Here is a 13630-nt window from a genome sequence, read left to right on the forward strand (position 1 = left end):
TCTTAGAGAGCATCTCTCAAACACTTCAAGTTATACGCCTCTAATAATAGATACTTATTTTTTATTTTGCTGTGATACAGTTTGGCTGTCCTTTGTATCAAACTACATCATTTCTATTCTATTTTGTTGTGCAGTACTTATGTTATGCATTTTATATTTTAAAAGTTGCAGTCCAGGCCAGGCACAGTGACTCATGCCTGTAATCCCAGGACTTTGGGAGACTGAGGCAGGCAGATCACTTGAGACCAGAAGTTTGAGACCAACCTGGCCAACATAGCAAAACCATGTCTCTACTAAAAATACAAGCAAATTAGCTGGGCATGGTGGTGAACGCCTGTAGTCCTAGCTACTTGGGAGGTTGAGACACAAGAATCGCTTGAGCCTGAGAGGCAGAGGTTGCAGTGAGCCAAGATTGCACCACTGCACTCCAGCCTGGGTGACAGAGTGAGACTCCATCTCAAAAAAAAGAAAAAGACTAACTCAAAAGTGAAGAAGCTTGGCAGTCACCACCTTAAGCAAGTGATCAAAGTGAATATCATTAGAAATAGAATAAATCAAAATCTGCCCCATGTAATAGAATACAATGAGTAGAAAATGGCATCACTTCTGTTATTCCCGCCAATGATGCATATCTGAATGTAATGGAAAGGAAACGGACAAATGCAGATCAAGACACACACCACAAAACAACTGGCCTGTCACCTCCAAACATGACATGGGTGTAAGTCACAGAAGCACCAAGGAACTCCTCCAGACTGAAGAAGACAGCAGACGCAGGCAACTAAATGCAATGTATGATTCTCAGCTGAGTTCTTTTGCTAGAAGGGACAATATTGAGACTACTGGTGAAACTTATATGGGACCTGAGGATTGCATGGCAGGAACACAACATCAATCCCCTGATGTAGTGGTTGCATTGTGGCTATGCAGGAGAATGTCCTGTTTGTAAGAAATATACACCAAAGCTTTAGGGGTGACGGGACAACAGGTTGGCAATTGACCCTCAAATGGGTCAAGAAAAAAGTTACTTGTACTGTAACTGCAATCTTTTTATAAGTTGATTATTGTTTCAGAATGATTATTGTAAACATTTATTTTAAAAATTATTTTTAAAAATGACATTTTGAATGTCAAAGGATGAGAAATTCTTGACAAAACTGATGAAATCTTAAAATGCTTCTGCAAATCAGGCCTCAGAAGTCACACTTGATAGAAGTGACATACACTGTGTATAAAAATCTCAAACACTGGGTCAGGCATGGTGGCTCACACCTGTAATCCCACCACTTTGGGAAGCCGAGGCAGGTGGATCACAAGGTCAGGAGATAGAGACCATCCTGGCTAACATGATGAAACCCCATCTCTACCGAAAATACAAAAATTAGCTGGGTGTGGTGGTGGGCGCCTGTAGTCCCAGCTACTCGGGAGAATGAGGCAGGAGAATGGTGTGAACCCGGGAGGCGGAGCTTGCAGTGAGCCGAGATCACACCACTGCACTCCAGCCTCTGCGCGACAGAGTGAGACTCCGTCTCAAAACAAACAAACAAAAAATTCTCAAACACTGATTCCTCCTTGGTTTGTTTTATAGATTAGCACCCTTCCAATTAACAACAAACTTGGTTAGCTAAAAACGCTAAAAACTGAGTGTCTTGTTCCCTTTTGTGAATAAAATTCCAGCCAGAACATTTCTGTTTTTACTATGAAACATTAGTCTCCACTATAAATTAAGGTACTATATGTGGCCTATGCCTGGGATCAATTATCCTTGGAAAACAAGGACCTCCTATACATACTTGCTACTAGTACTGCCAAGCACATGCCTGCTATGCTACTGCAGAGGCTCCTGTCCCAGCCCAGATCCAACAGGACTGGCAGGAAGGTGCAGCCAGGTGGGTCACCATGGGAATGACATGGTGATACCCACCTGACAAGGATCAATGAGAATTAAATGCAAGTCAGATTTTCACCTTGATACTAGCATTTGTGGAAGCATTAGTCGTTTTTGCTTGTTTTGTTTTGTTTTTGTTTGTTTGTTTGTTTGAGACGGAGTCTCGCTCTGTCGCCCAGGCTGGAGTGCACTAAGTGGTACAATCTCGGCTCATGGCAACCTCCGCCTCCTGGGTTCAAGCAATTCTTCTGCCTAAGCCTCCTGAGTAGCTGGGACTACAGGTGTGTGCCACCACACCTGGCAAATTTTTGTATTTTTAGTAGAGACGGGCTTTTACCATATTGGCCAGGTTGGTCTCAAACTCCTGATCTGGTGATTTGCCTTCCTCACCTCCCAAAGTGCTGGGATTACAGGGGTGAGCCACCTCGCCCAGCCGAAGCATTTCTCTTATTAACTTAAATATCAGGTTGGAGGTTAGGTCACATCATTTCTTCACTCTTTCTTGTTCTGTTCTCAGTCATTCCATGACAGCTCATGTAGTAGCAGCAGGATTTCTGTCTCCTGCGGGTTGACTGGCCTGGGCATTCTTATATCTCGAGTGGTCAGAACGTGAAAATCTAGACTGAGCATATGTACAAATGAATTCTTAGAACACAGTAATCAAATCAGAAAAAAAAAGCCAAGGCCACCCGCCACCCACCAGCCAGAAGGAAGCCTGTAAGACCTCAAATCAGAGCACAGCACTCGTGAGAGCCAAGTGAGAAAACTCAAAAACTCTGGCTACAAACAGAGCTGGCATGCCTGTGGCTTATTATTGCTCACTAATCAATGTTGATTGCTCATGAGTCCAGAAAATTTGATGATATCTGTTAAAGTGAACATTGACATGACAGGTACTATGCCAGATACTTTGCTGACATGACGTCACTTGAAGTTAGTTATCTCATATACTAAGTTATCTTATGTACAAGGTAGGTACAATTATTATACTCATTCTTCAGACAGTGAAACTGAGGATTAGAGGTCAGTAGCTCATTCAAGTTCACACAGCTAGCAAGTGCTAAAACCAGGATTTAAACCTCAGCAGTCGGTCTCCAAAGCCTACCCTCAACTCCTAGTCTAAACTGTCTCTCACCAACCATTATTTGTGACTCAGCGGCACCCAATCTTTTATGTCACACATGCGACATGTTTGTCACAGCATGCTTGCTTCACATTTCCACACACCTTCCTTATTTCAACAGTAACTGTATTGCAGGCTGGGATAGAGCAGGGGGCCTCATTTGTGTAACACTAGTTCACAGCAAGGGCAAAAAGTCCACCTTCTGGACTTGGAGAACCATGCTGCTACTTCTGGGTGTCTCTTTAGTTGACAAAGTAATAAGAGCTGTTACAATAAACTTCCTTGTTATTTCATTTAAAATGTTGCCTTTTTTTTTTTTTTTTTGAGACAGAGTCTCGCTCTGCCTCCCAGGCTGGAGTTCAGTGGGGCGATCTTGGCTCACTGCAACCTTGGCCTCCCGGGTTCACGCCATTCTCCTGCCTCAGCCTCCCGAGTAGCTGGGACTACAGGCGCTCGCCACCATGCCCGGTTAATTTTTTGTATTCTTTAGTAGAGACAGGGTTTCACTGTGTTAGCCAGGATGGTCTCCATCTCCTAACCTCATAATCTGCTTCCCAAAGTGCTGGGATTACCGGCATGAGCCACCACGTCCAGCCAATGTTGCCTTTTTTACCAGGCAAAAAGAATTTTAGAATAATCATGCATGCATCTTTATGTATGGCAAGCTGCTTACTTCTTTTTTCTAGAGATCACAGAGTCCAGAAAACCTTTCGATGGGTTAAATAGGGTCATTTAAAAGAGAAACTACTTTGGTTTCCCTTTTATATGACCCTATTTAACCCATCGAAAGGTTTTTGGTCTACATTGAGTGGTTCTGGAGGAGTTTCCCCTTCCCTGGAGTTGCTTACCAGTTAATTTATTAACAAAATAGTCTCCCAACCTAGCAAATCCCACCATCCCACCCAGGAGTTTTCACAAAATTATCTTGTTTTAATCATGTTTTAGCATGGAAAGATGACACATATCTCAAAGTATACATTTTGAGGTTTTTGATATGTATATGGCTAATTTAGGAAGGAATATTTTACCACACTCCTGGTTGGGGAGATAACTCCAGTCACAGATGTCACACTCTGGTGACAAGTGTGTGCCAGCTCACCACTGCCACCATCTGCCTAGGGCCTTTCCTCTTCATTTTTCAAGCTGAAAGCACAGCTGATTTGGGTAATGTTTCTTGATAGCTCTCTAGCCAAAAATATATGTGGTCAGAAGTGTTGTTACTATAGCTCTATTCAGCTGGGTCTCATTTCTGGAAAGCATATTTAGTTGTCAAACAGTATCATATGACAGAAAGATTTTGATGACTTAGACCAATATATTTCAAAGTTTTAAACAGTGAGGTTTCATGTAAGTGATAAGGGCAATGCTTAAGTTACTATGGAGAGAAAAACATTGTTCAATTGACTGTATTTTGTTCTATAATCTTAAAATGTTACACAATAGGCAACTGCATTAAAAGTATTGTAGCATGAAACAGATCCTATACTTTACAATGAACAAAGCACTTCTGTTATGCAATTGACATGCAAGGAAAAGCTAACTAGCTACCTGCACATGTCCAAACCCTGTGACCATAACACAACCCAACCATCCAGTTTGGTCAACAGGACAATCCACTTCCACTATTGCAGAATGACATCTGTCTTCTGGTGTCAAGCTTGAAACCCACTTATTTGACCCATACTGTTATTATTTAAGTTTTTCTGCCCCGAGCTCCATCTTGAGCTCCGAGCTCCATCATTCCTGAGCTCCATCTTGCTCTCAGCTTTCTCTTGCTCCAAGCTGCATCTGCTTTGAACTCTATCTGGCTCGGAGCTCCATTTGGCTCATAGCTCCATCTGCTCTGAGCTGCATCTTGATCTGAGCTCCACCTTGCTCGGATCTCCATTTGCTCTGAGCTCCATCTGCTCTCAACTCCATTTTGATTGGAGCTCCATCAGGCTCAGAGTTCCATCCTACTCTGAGCTCCATCTGCTCCAGGCTCCATCTTGTTTTGAGCTCCATCTTCTTTGGAGCGTTATCTTGCTCTGAGCTCCATCTGGCTTGGAGTTCCATCTGCTCTGAGCGCCCTCTAGGTTGGAGCTCCATCTGTCTGGAGCTCCATCTTGCTCCAAAATCCTTTTACTCCTAGCTCCATCTTGCTTGAAACTTGGCTTTGCTCAGAGCTCCATCTGCTCCAATCTCCATCTGTTTGAGTTCCATCTGCTGAGAGCACCATCTTGCTAAAAATTCAGAGCTCCTTCTCTGAGCTGCATCTTGCTCAAAACTCCATCTACTCATTTTTTTTTTTTTTTTTTTTTTGAGACGGAGTCCCGCTCTGTCGCCCAGGCTGGAGTGTAGTGGCTGGATCTCAGCTCACTGCAAGCTCCGCCTCCCGGGTTTATGCCATTCTCCTGCCTCAGCCTCCCGAGCAGCTGGGACCACAGGCGCCCGACACCTCGCCTGGCTAGTTTTTTGTATTTTTTAGTAGAGACGGGGTTTCACCGTGTTAGCCAGGATGGTCTCGATCTCCTGACCTTGTGATCCACCCGTCTCGGCCTCCCAAAGTGCTGGGATTACAGGCTTGAGCCACCGCGCCTGGCCCATCTACTCATCTTGCACAGGACTCCATCTGCTTAGAGCTCTGACTTGCTGGGAGTTCCATCTTGCTCAGAGCTGCATCTGCTCAGAGATCCAACTTGGTTGAAGCTCCATCTGTTCAGAACTCCATCTTCCTGAGAGTTCCATCTGCTCTGAGCTCCATCTTGCTAGCAGCTCCATCTTGCCCAAAGCTCCATCTTGCTGGAGTGCCATCTGCCCAGAGCTTCATCTTGCTCTGATCCAGCTACTCTGAGCTCCATTGCTCCGAGCTCCCTCTTGTTCTGAGCTCCATCTTGTTCAGAGTTCCATCTTTCTTAGAGTTCCATCTGCTGTAAACTGCATTTGCTCGGAGCTCCATCAGCTCTGAGCTCCCTCTTGCTCTGCTCTGAGTACCATCTTGCAGGACCAGACAGAGAGTTCAAGTCTGTTTGTAGGGTAGTGCCACGCTACCAGGTTACCACTGGGTAGTTTCCCCTGCTCTGTAGCATGAAAACCAAAAGGACGTTTCCAAGAAGGTCCATAGAATGGAATGGGTCAGAGAGAAAAACAAAGTTCTGATGAGCAGGACCCCCTCCCACTAAGGCTGACAAATACAAGATAAACACACAGTGCGGGAGGCACCCATGGCCCCCTGGGTTTGGGAGGCCAAGGACAGTTGTCCACACCCATCACAAGTCATCACCTAGCTTAGGGGTGACTTGTTTTTAACCTGAAAGGTCAATGTTCTACAGCAGAGCACAAAGCGCAGATGTTTCCACTGAAATAAGACACAGTGTGGGGGCAGAACTTAGCACTATGACTGGCACATTGTACTCAAAAATGTTGGCAGACATGGGGGTCCTTCCCCTCTGCTCACCTCTGTCCTCATGAGCCTTGCCACCTGGCATGGCATGTGTCCGCCTGGTGCAAGCATAGCCCATCTGGCTGGGAACTTCCTGAGGCAAGAGCACACTTTGCACATCTCTGTGTTCCTAAGAACCCAAAAGGAAATGCAACAAGAACAAAACTAAATAAATGGGACCTAATTAAACTAAAAAGCATCCACACAGCAAAGGAGACAATCATCAGAGTAAAGACAACTCACAGGATGGGAGAAAATGTTTGCAAACCATGCATCCATTAAAGGACTAATATCCAAAATCTGCAAGGAACTCAAATCAGCAAGAAAAAAAGCAATGCCATCAAAAAGTGGGCAAATGACATTAACAGGATCTGAGCGCCCTCCCAGCCTTCAGAGGTGTCATCTTTGGGAGCTCCAGGGAGAGGTCTTGGGGAAACCTTGGCCTTTGAGACAGGTGAAGTGCAGGGCCTTCTTGGGCATTGTTGGGTGGGCCTGGCTGGCCAGAGGGGTGCAGAGGACCCAGGACTAGCAGGAACCTTGGCTCATCACTGTCCTTCATTCTCCCCATCCTCACCCTACCCTCACCCAGGACCCTCACTCAGGCCTTTTCCTCCTCATCCACCTCTGGCCTCGCAGGGACAGATTCCTCCTTCCATCTGCTACAACATCCAAGCATCACAGAACCATGCAGGGAGGCAGGAGAGGGAGGACAGTGCCCATCTCACAGCATGAACATTGAAGCTCAGGAGATCAAGTGGCTTGCCCAAGGTCACAGTAGCCAGGAGGTGGCAGAGCTGTTGCTTGCAGCCAGGGCTCTAGATTTGAAGTCCAGTGCTCCTAGTTTCACCCTGGAGCTTCCCTTCCTTTCCTCTCCCGACTGCTCCCAGGCCCCTCTCTACTACCACCTCCACTCTTTCTGTCTTTCCTCTTTTCTCTTTCTGTCTTTTGGTTCCACTAAACCCCTGTGGAGGTGAGGCAAGGAATGCCCCATGAGGAGAAAGGGAGGGGTGAGACTACAGCAGGGAGCTGGAAAGTGGAGGTCAGGCTGCTGTGCTGCAATCCCAGGAGGTGGCCTCTGCACCATGGTTTATATGAATGGAGCCCCCAGGAGTTGTGCAATGCAGAGCCCGGGCAGCTGGATGCAGCAACCCTAGAGACAGGGAATGGTGCTGAGCTTTGGAGTCAGGATGAAGCAAACTCCGGGGCACTGGGAAACTTAGAATTGAACAGGATGGTGGGCGAGGTCCTGGCCTTGTCCTTGTTGGGGTCAACTCCTTAGGAGAATCCAAGGCTTGGACAAAGATGGTACTGGGGGAGAGCAGGCAGGCTCAGTGTGGCCGAGGAGTGAGGGAGGATCTGAATTCAGTTGGGGTCTTGTATGGAGCAGGGGCTTGGTCCCTCATAACCCTGGCCTACCCATGGAGCTCAGCAAATGCTTGGCAGCACCTGGGAGGTGCCAACCCCCAGTGGCAGTAGAGAGGGCTGGTCCCACACTCACACCGTCTTCTGTTCTCTCTGTGTCGGCATCTCTCTCTCTCCTCTCCCATGCCTGTGCCATCCTCTCCACCCCTGGATTCCTATCCCTGCTTGGATGCCAGCCCCCTTCTTTTCCTCACCCATGGCTCCTCCTCCTCCTGTCCCCACCTCCTCCCCAGGTGCAGGATATGCCCCTTCACACCTGACCTCGCTTTTGAAGCAATAGTAGCTGGGACTACAGGCATGCGCCACCATGCCCAGCTATTTTTGTCTTTTAGTAGAAACAGGGTTCCACCATGTTGGCCAGGATGTTCTCAATCTCCTGACCTTGTGATCCACCTGCCTCAGCCTCCCAAATGTTTCTGACTTTTTAGATGCCTTTTTCCTATTTGTCTGCTTTGGGGCATTCTGAGGATTTTTAACCAGGTTTTCTAAAGCAGTTCTTCCCAGGGGAGTGCAAAAGAATCAGCAGACTGTAGGAGCTTCTCCAGCAGAGGCTGCATCAGAGCTGCCGGGCAGAGCTCAGCCTCACCTGTATCTGAGGGAGTTCGCTATGCTGGGGGGTGGAGGCACATCCTCCTTAGCTTCAAGTTTCAGGTAAGCATCAATCATCTCCATCCTTTTGTACTGAGCAGTGTGTTGTGGAATCTTTGTATGTTGCTACATAAAGATTGGTCTCATGCCCCCACTTTTTTTTTTTTTTTTTGGATACAGAGTCCCACTCAGTTGCCCAGGCTGGAGTGCAGTGGCATGATCTTGGCTCACTGCAACCTCTGCCTCCCGGGTTCAAGCTGTGTAAAGATTGGTCTCATGAACTTGAACTTTATGTTCAAGCAATTCTTCTTCCTCATCCTCCCGAGTAGCTGGGATTACAGGCACATGCCACCATGCCCGGCTAATTTTCGGATTTTTTTAGTAAAGACAGGGTTTCACCATGTTGGCCAGGTTGGTCTCGAACTCCTGACCTTAAATGATCTGCCCACCTCAGCCTCCCAAAGTGCTAGAATTATAGGCGTGAGCTACCACACCAGCTGGTCTCATGCCCATTAATTGCTGAGTTGTATTTCACTGTAGAATTGTGGCATGATTCACATGTTCCATGTCCTATTGATGGACATTTAGGTTTCAACTTTTTTTTTTTTTTTTTTGCCTTCACAAACAGTGCTACGGTGAACATCTTTACTGATGTATTTGTAGTACATCTCCCATTGTTTCTTTCTTTTCTAGAGACAGGGTTTTGCTGTGTCACCCAGAGTGGAGTGCTGTGGCATGATCGTAGCTCACTGCAATCCTCAAACTGGGCTCAAGCAATCCTCCCGCCTCAGCCTCCCAAGGAGCTGGGACTACAAGCATGCACCACCACACCCAGCTCATTTTTTTGTTGAGACGAGATCTTACTATGTTGCCCAGGCTGCTCTGAAACTCCAGGCTTCAAGCAATCCTCCTGCTCAGCCTCCATCAGTCCCTTCTTGATAGGCATTTGGGTTGTTTCCAAATTTTACCATAATTGCTGCTTTCCTTTTGGAAGGCGAATCAAAGTGTTGCATGGTTTTTAAATGTTTATATCTAGTAATCAATCTTCTAGGAATCTATCCTAAGGAAGTAATCCTAGAGAAAGAGAAACAAAACTCTTTATCCACAAAGATATTCATTGTTAGGTTATTTAGGATATTGAAAAATCAGAAGTTATCAAAATGTCCACTAATAGGACAATGGTTAAGTAAACTTAAATAAATCTATCAAATAGGATATTATGCACCCATTAAAAATGTTTATTTAGGCTAGGCACTGTGGATCGCACCTGTAATCCCAACACTTTGGGAGGCTGAAGCGGGAGGATTGCTTGAGGCCAGAAGTTTGAGAATAGCCTGGGGAACACAGAAAAACCCCGTCTCTATCAAAACTTTAAAAAAAAATTAGCCAGGCATGGCGGTGTGCACCTGCAGTCCTAGCTACTCAGGAGGCTGAAGCAGGAGGATTGCTTGAACCGAGGAGTTCAGTTAAACCACTGCACTCCAGCCTCTGCAACAGAGTAAGAGACCCTGTCTCTAAAATAAATTTTAAAAAAGTTAGAGACCAGCCTGGGCAACATAGGAAGACCCCATCTCTACAAAAAATAAAAGTTAGGTGGGCATGGTGGCTCATGCCTGTAGTCCCAGATACTTGGGTGGCTGAGATGGGAGGATTGCTTGAGCCTGGGTAGTCAAGGTTGTAGTGAGCCATGATTGCGTTACTGCACCCCAGCCTGGAAGACAGAGCAAGACCCTGTTTTTAAAAATGAAACAAAAAAGGGATTCACATGTCCCTCCACAGTGTACTGTGGGGAAAAAAAGGGAGTTTCAGAAAATAATGTATGGTATTTTAGAGAAAAAATAATATTTATGAATGATAAAATCCCAAAGGCATATTCACCACAGGAATATTTTCTTGTCCAAGTCACACATTTTAGCCATGCTCTAATCTTTTACAGTGAGTCTGTGTGATTTTTGTGAGCAGAAAAAACTGATCAACAAAATCTTTGAAAAGAAAAGCTTTGGTCTAAAAGGAGGAAAATAATACTTTTGCCTTTTGATTTGTTTAATGGATCATAATTATTTTTTCTTTATAGGCAAAACTCACCCATCTTTGTATACCCGTATTTTTCCTTTCCGAGTTTTCTAAGTTTAGCAAGCCACTTCTGCCAGAGGTTTGATAAGTGTCAATAAGTGAATGCTAATTAATCCTAGCCCTGCTGGGATTAGACTTGCCATCTCTGAATAAAATCTAGAGTTTAAGGCCAAGGTGGGTGGGCCGCTTGAGGTCAGGAGTTCAAGACCATCCTGGAGAACATGACGAAACCCTGTCTCTACTAAAAATACAAAAATACATCCTCAACAGAATCCTAACAACAGCTGAGATCACCACTTTCCCCAGCCTCTGCCTTTCAAGCATAAGCTCATTAAATCCAGTCTTTGGTGGTAGGTACTTCTATCAACCCTCTTCCTGAGGCCCACATGACCAAGCCACTCAGCCAAGGCCACACAGCAAGGTAGTGCTGAAGTGAGGATTCGAACCAAGCAGACCAGCTTCAGAGCTGTGCCATGTAACCCAGAGGCATCCAGGAATCCAAAGCACGGGCCCTGGTGAGAGTGGGCTGCATAATGTGTACCCTGCACTGTGCCTCCTCACACGGCCCAGACAACCCGCAGGAGACTGGGACTAGGCCAGAGGCAGGGAGTGTCCCTAAAAGTACAAAGTCCCAGTGGCACAAGGTCCCCAGGCAGGACTGGATGTCAAGTGATACCCACCTATTAAGGGCTGGGTTTTGGGCTATCTCCTTATCATTGAGTCCCCATAAAACAAAAACCCTGAGGTAGGGATTCCTTTATCCTCATGTGACAGATGAGGACACAGACTCAGAAAGGCCAAGTGACTCCCCGAAAGTCACACGCTGGTTAGCAGTGGAACCTTGATTCAAACCCAGAAGGCAAACCCAAAGCCCCTTCCTCTCACACCTCATCCCTCCTCACCTCAAGGCCAGCTCTAGTGAGCAGAGAGAAACTCGCGCTTCCAGACCCACCCCATACATTTAACTTGCTGGGCAGCAAATGCCTGGACTTTGCCTGGCAGAAAATACTCATGGAATCCCTGGGATGGGGGTGGCCTGGGCACTCAGGAAACATCCCAACCCACATTCCCATTGCCCTTGCTGAGGAGGTCAGTCCTGGGAAATCCTACTCCCTTGTCCCTTCTCAGGTTCCATCTGAGCTAAGTGCCTCCAGGAAGTGCAGGGAGCCCCATCTCCACACACACCGAGGGAAGAGGGGGTGTGACACAGGCCTACATCGGAACTCTCACCAGCCTCAGCCCCTGCACACCTGGTGGGACTGGGCTTTGCTTCTCATTAGACTAAGGGAAAGGGAGCTTCAGTGGCAGTCTAGCTCACTAAAGGCAGAACAAACTGCCACCAGTTCCCTGCCCACTCCACGCCTGGAGAAAACACCCACTCCTAGGTGGTGGGTGTGAGCAGCAAATACAGGCCATGTGGGCCAGGTAAATTGGGCTGGCTGCCACGGCCCTCTCGCCTCACCCAGACTCCCCGCAGAAGCACGCAGGCAGGTTTCTTCAGCCCCAAATACAGCAGCAGAGGTGGTGGTGGCACAGGGTGAGGCAGGAGGTGGGGGGCCAGGCTGGCAGACAGGATGGACCCTCAGGCACAGTGACAGCAGCCCAGCCACTAGGGCCTGTCCACAAGCCAGGGCTGGCCAGGATCAAGCGAGGCACTCGGGTCCTCCCAGCTCCTTCCTTCCCTCCAACACTGAAGGCTCTCAGAAGGACCGGCTCCAAAAGGGAGCCCGAAGTCTCTTTCCAAACCCCCAGTGCCCACCTCAGAAGCAGGGCTGAGGGCAGAGATGTTTTAGAGCCAGGGCCCCTCCCCAGCCATGCAAGGGTCGTATGGACCAGTGTGTGTAGGGGCAGATCTATGACTGATATCCACCTACACCTGACCCTCATCTCTGAACTCACCCCACTTTCTTGCATACATTGAAGAGGAAATGGCCCACACTTCATGAATGCTGGGGTCTGAGGTGGGTGATGGCACCTGTGAGCCCCTGCCAGAGTCTGTCCATTTCCCATCAGACTCCTTCCCCACCTTCCCATCCCCAACCATGCCAAGGCCTTCAGGGATGAAGAATGGAATCCTTCCTCCTGCCTCACAGAAACCACTCACCGACACCTGCAGCCCCTTTCCATACAGGACTCCGGGATACAGGGCTATCAGCTCCAGCAGCATCTAACATGACCTGGTCCACAGCAACCTTGCTGGTACCCTCTCTTCTGCTACTTCCTGCGTCCACACTCAGCCTAGGTGGGACCAGCCTCCCTGCTGCCCAGCTGAGGATAGGAAGAGGCATGGCTAGGGAGCTGTCTGTCATACCTCATGGTGGTAGGCAGCATTTAAAGCCAGGTGGCTTCTCTCACCTGGTCAGTCGTCACCCCACTCACACAGCCTGACACAGCCTCACTGCCCCCCATACTCACAGAGAAGCAGACTCAACTCCTGTTGCTCTGGGAAAGGAGCTGGGAAAGGAGCAGTGGGGGTGGGACACTCAGCCGGTCAGCTTCTATCCTCTTTCTCTGAGAACCAGAGCCTGCCCCAGGCTGCACACTACTGGCAGAGTCAGCCTAGGGGGTGAAAAGCTTGGGTTCTCAGCTCAATCCAGGACCAGGATGGGCCCTTCCTCTAGGCTTCCAACACCCACACCCACACACTGGGAGGTCCTGGTCCCCATGGTACCCCAGTGCCCAGCACAGAGCCTGGCACAGATCAGATGCTCAAATATGTGTTAAATGAAAACAAAATAGGACGAGATCAGTCTTACTCCTACTATATGAACCTGCCTCCCCCTCCATCATATGGAGTGTGGACCAGGAGGCCTCAGGTCCTTCCAGACCAGACAGTCTGTGATAGCCACGAGCACCTGAAGCCTGGGATCTACGGTTCCCCGAACCTGTTACAATCTCTGCCAGGCAGAGAATGCACTGACCAGCTCCCAGAGTAGATGGGGACCCAAGTGTCCCTGAGCCATCCCAGGTGCCAGAGCGTGACCTGGCTGTGAATAAGGACACAGGTGTCTTCTGGACTGACTCAGGACTGACAGGAGCAGGATCAGAAGGGCCACCTTGACCTGCTCACTCATTCTCTGTACCAGCCAAATGTCCACAGCCAGGCCAAGTGTCT

General features: G+C 47.8%; 1 protein-coding gene across 1 annotated transcript in view; it reads right to left on the bottom strand.

Moving 5' to 3' along the window:
• Window positions 1-12682, bottom strand: part of LOC117093525 (zinc finger protein 728-like) — a 35756-nt gene extending 23074 nt beyond the window's left edge. The window contains 1 exon segment of the mRNA XM_033228856.1: window positions 12415-12682. Coding sequence (XP_033084747.1) covers window positions 12415-12682 — 268 coding nt within the window.
• Between the last annotated feature and the right edge of the window lie 948 nt (window positions 12683-13630).

This window comes from Trachypithecus francoisi, unplaced genomic scaffold, assembly GCF_009764315.1.
Source record: "Trachypithecus francoisi isolate TF-2019V2 unplaced genomic scaffold, Tfra_2.0 Lachesis_group12, whole genome shotgun sequence".
Taxonomy (NCBI): Eukaryota; Metazoa; Chordata; class Mammalia; order Primates; family Cercopithecidae; genus Trachypithecus; species Trachypithecus francoisi.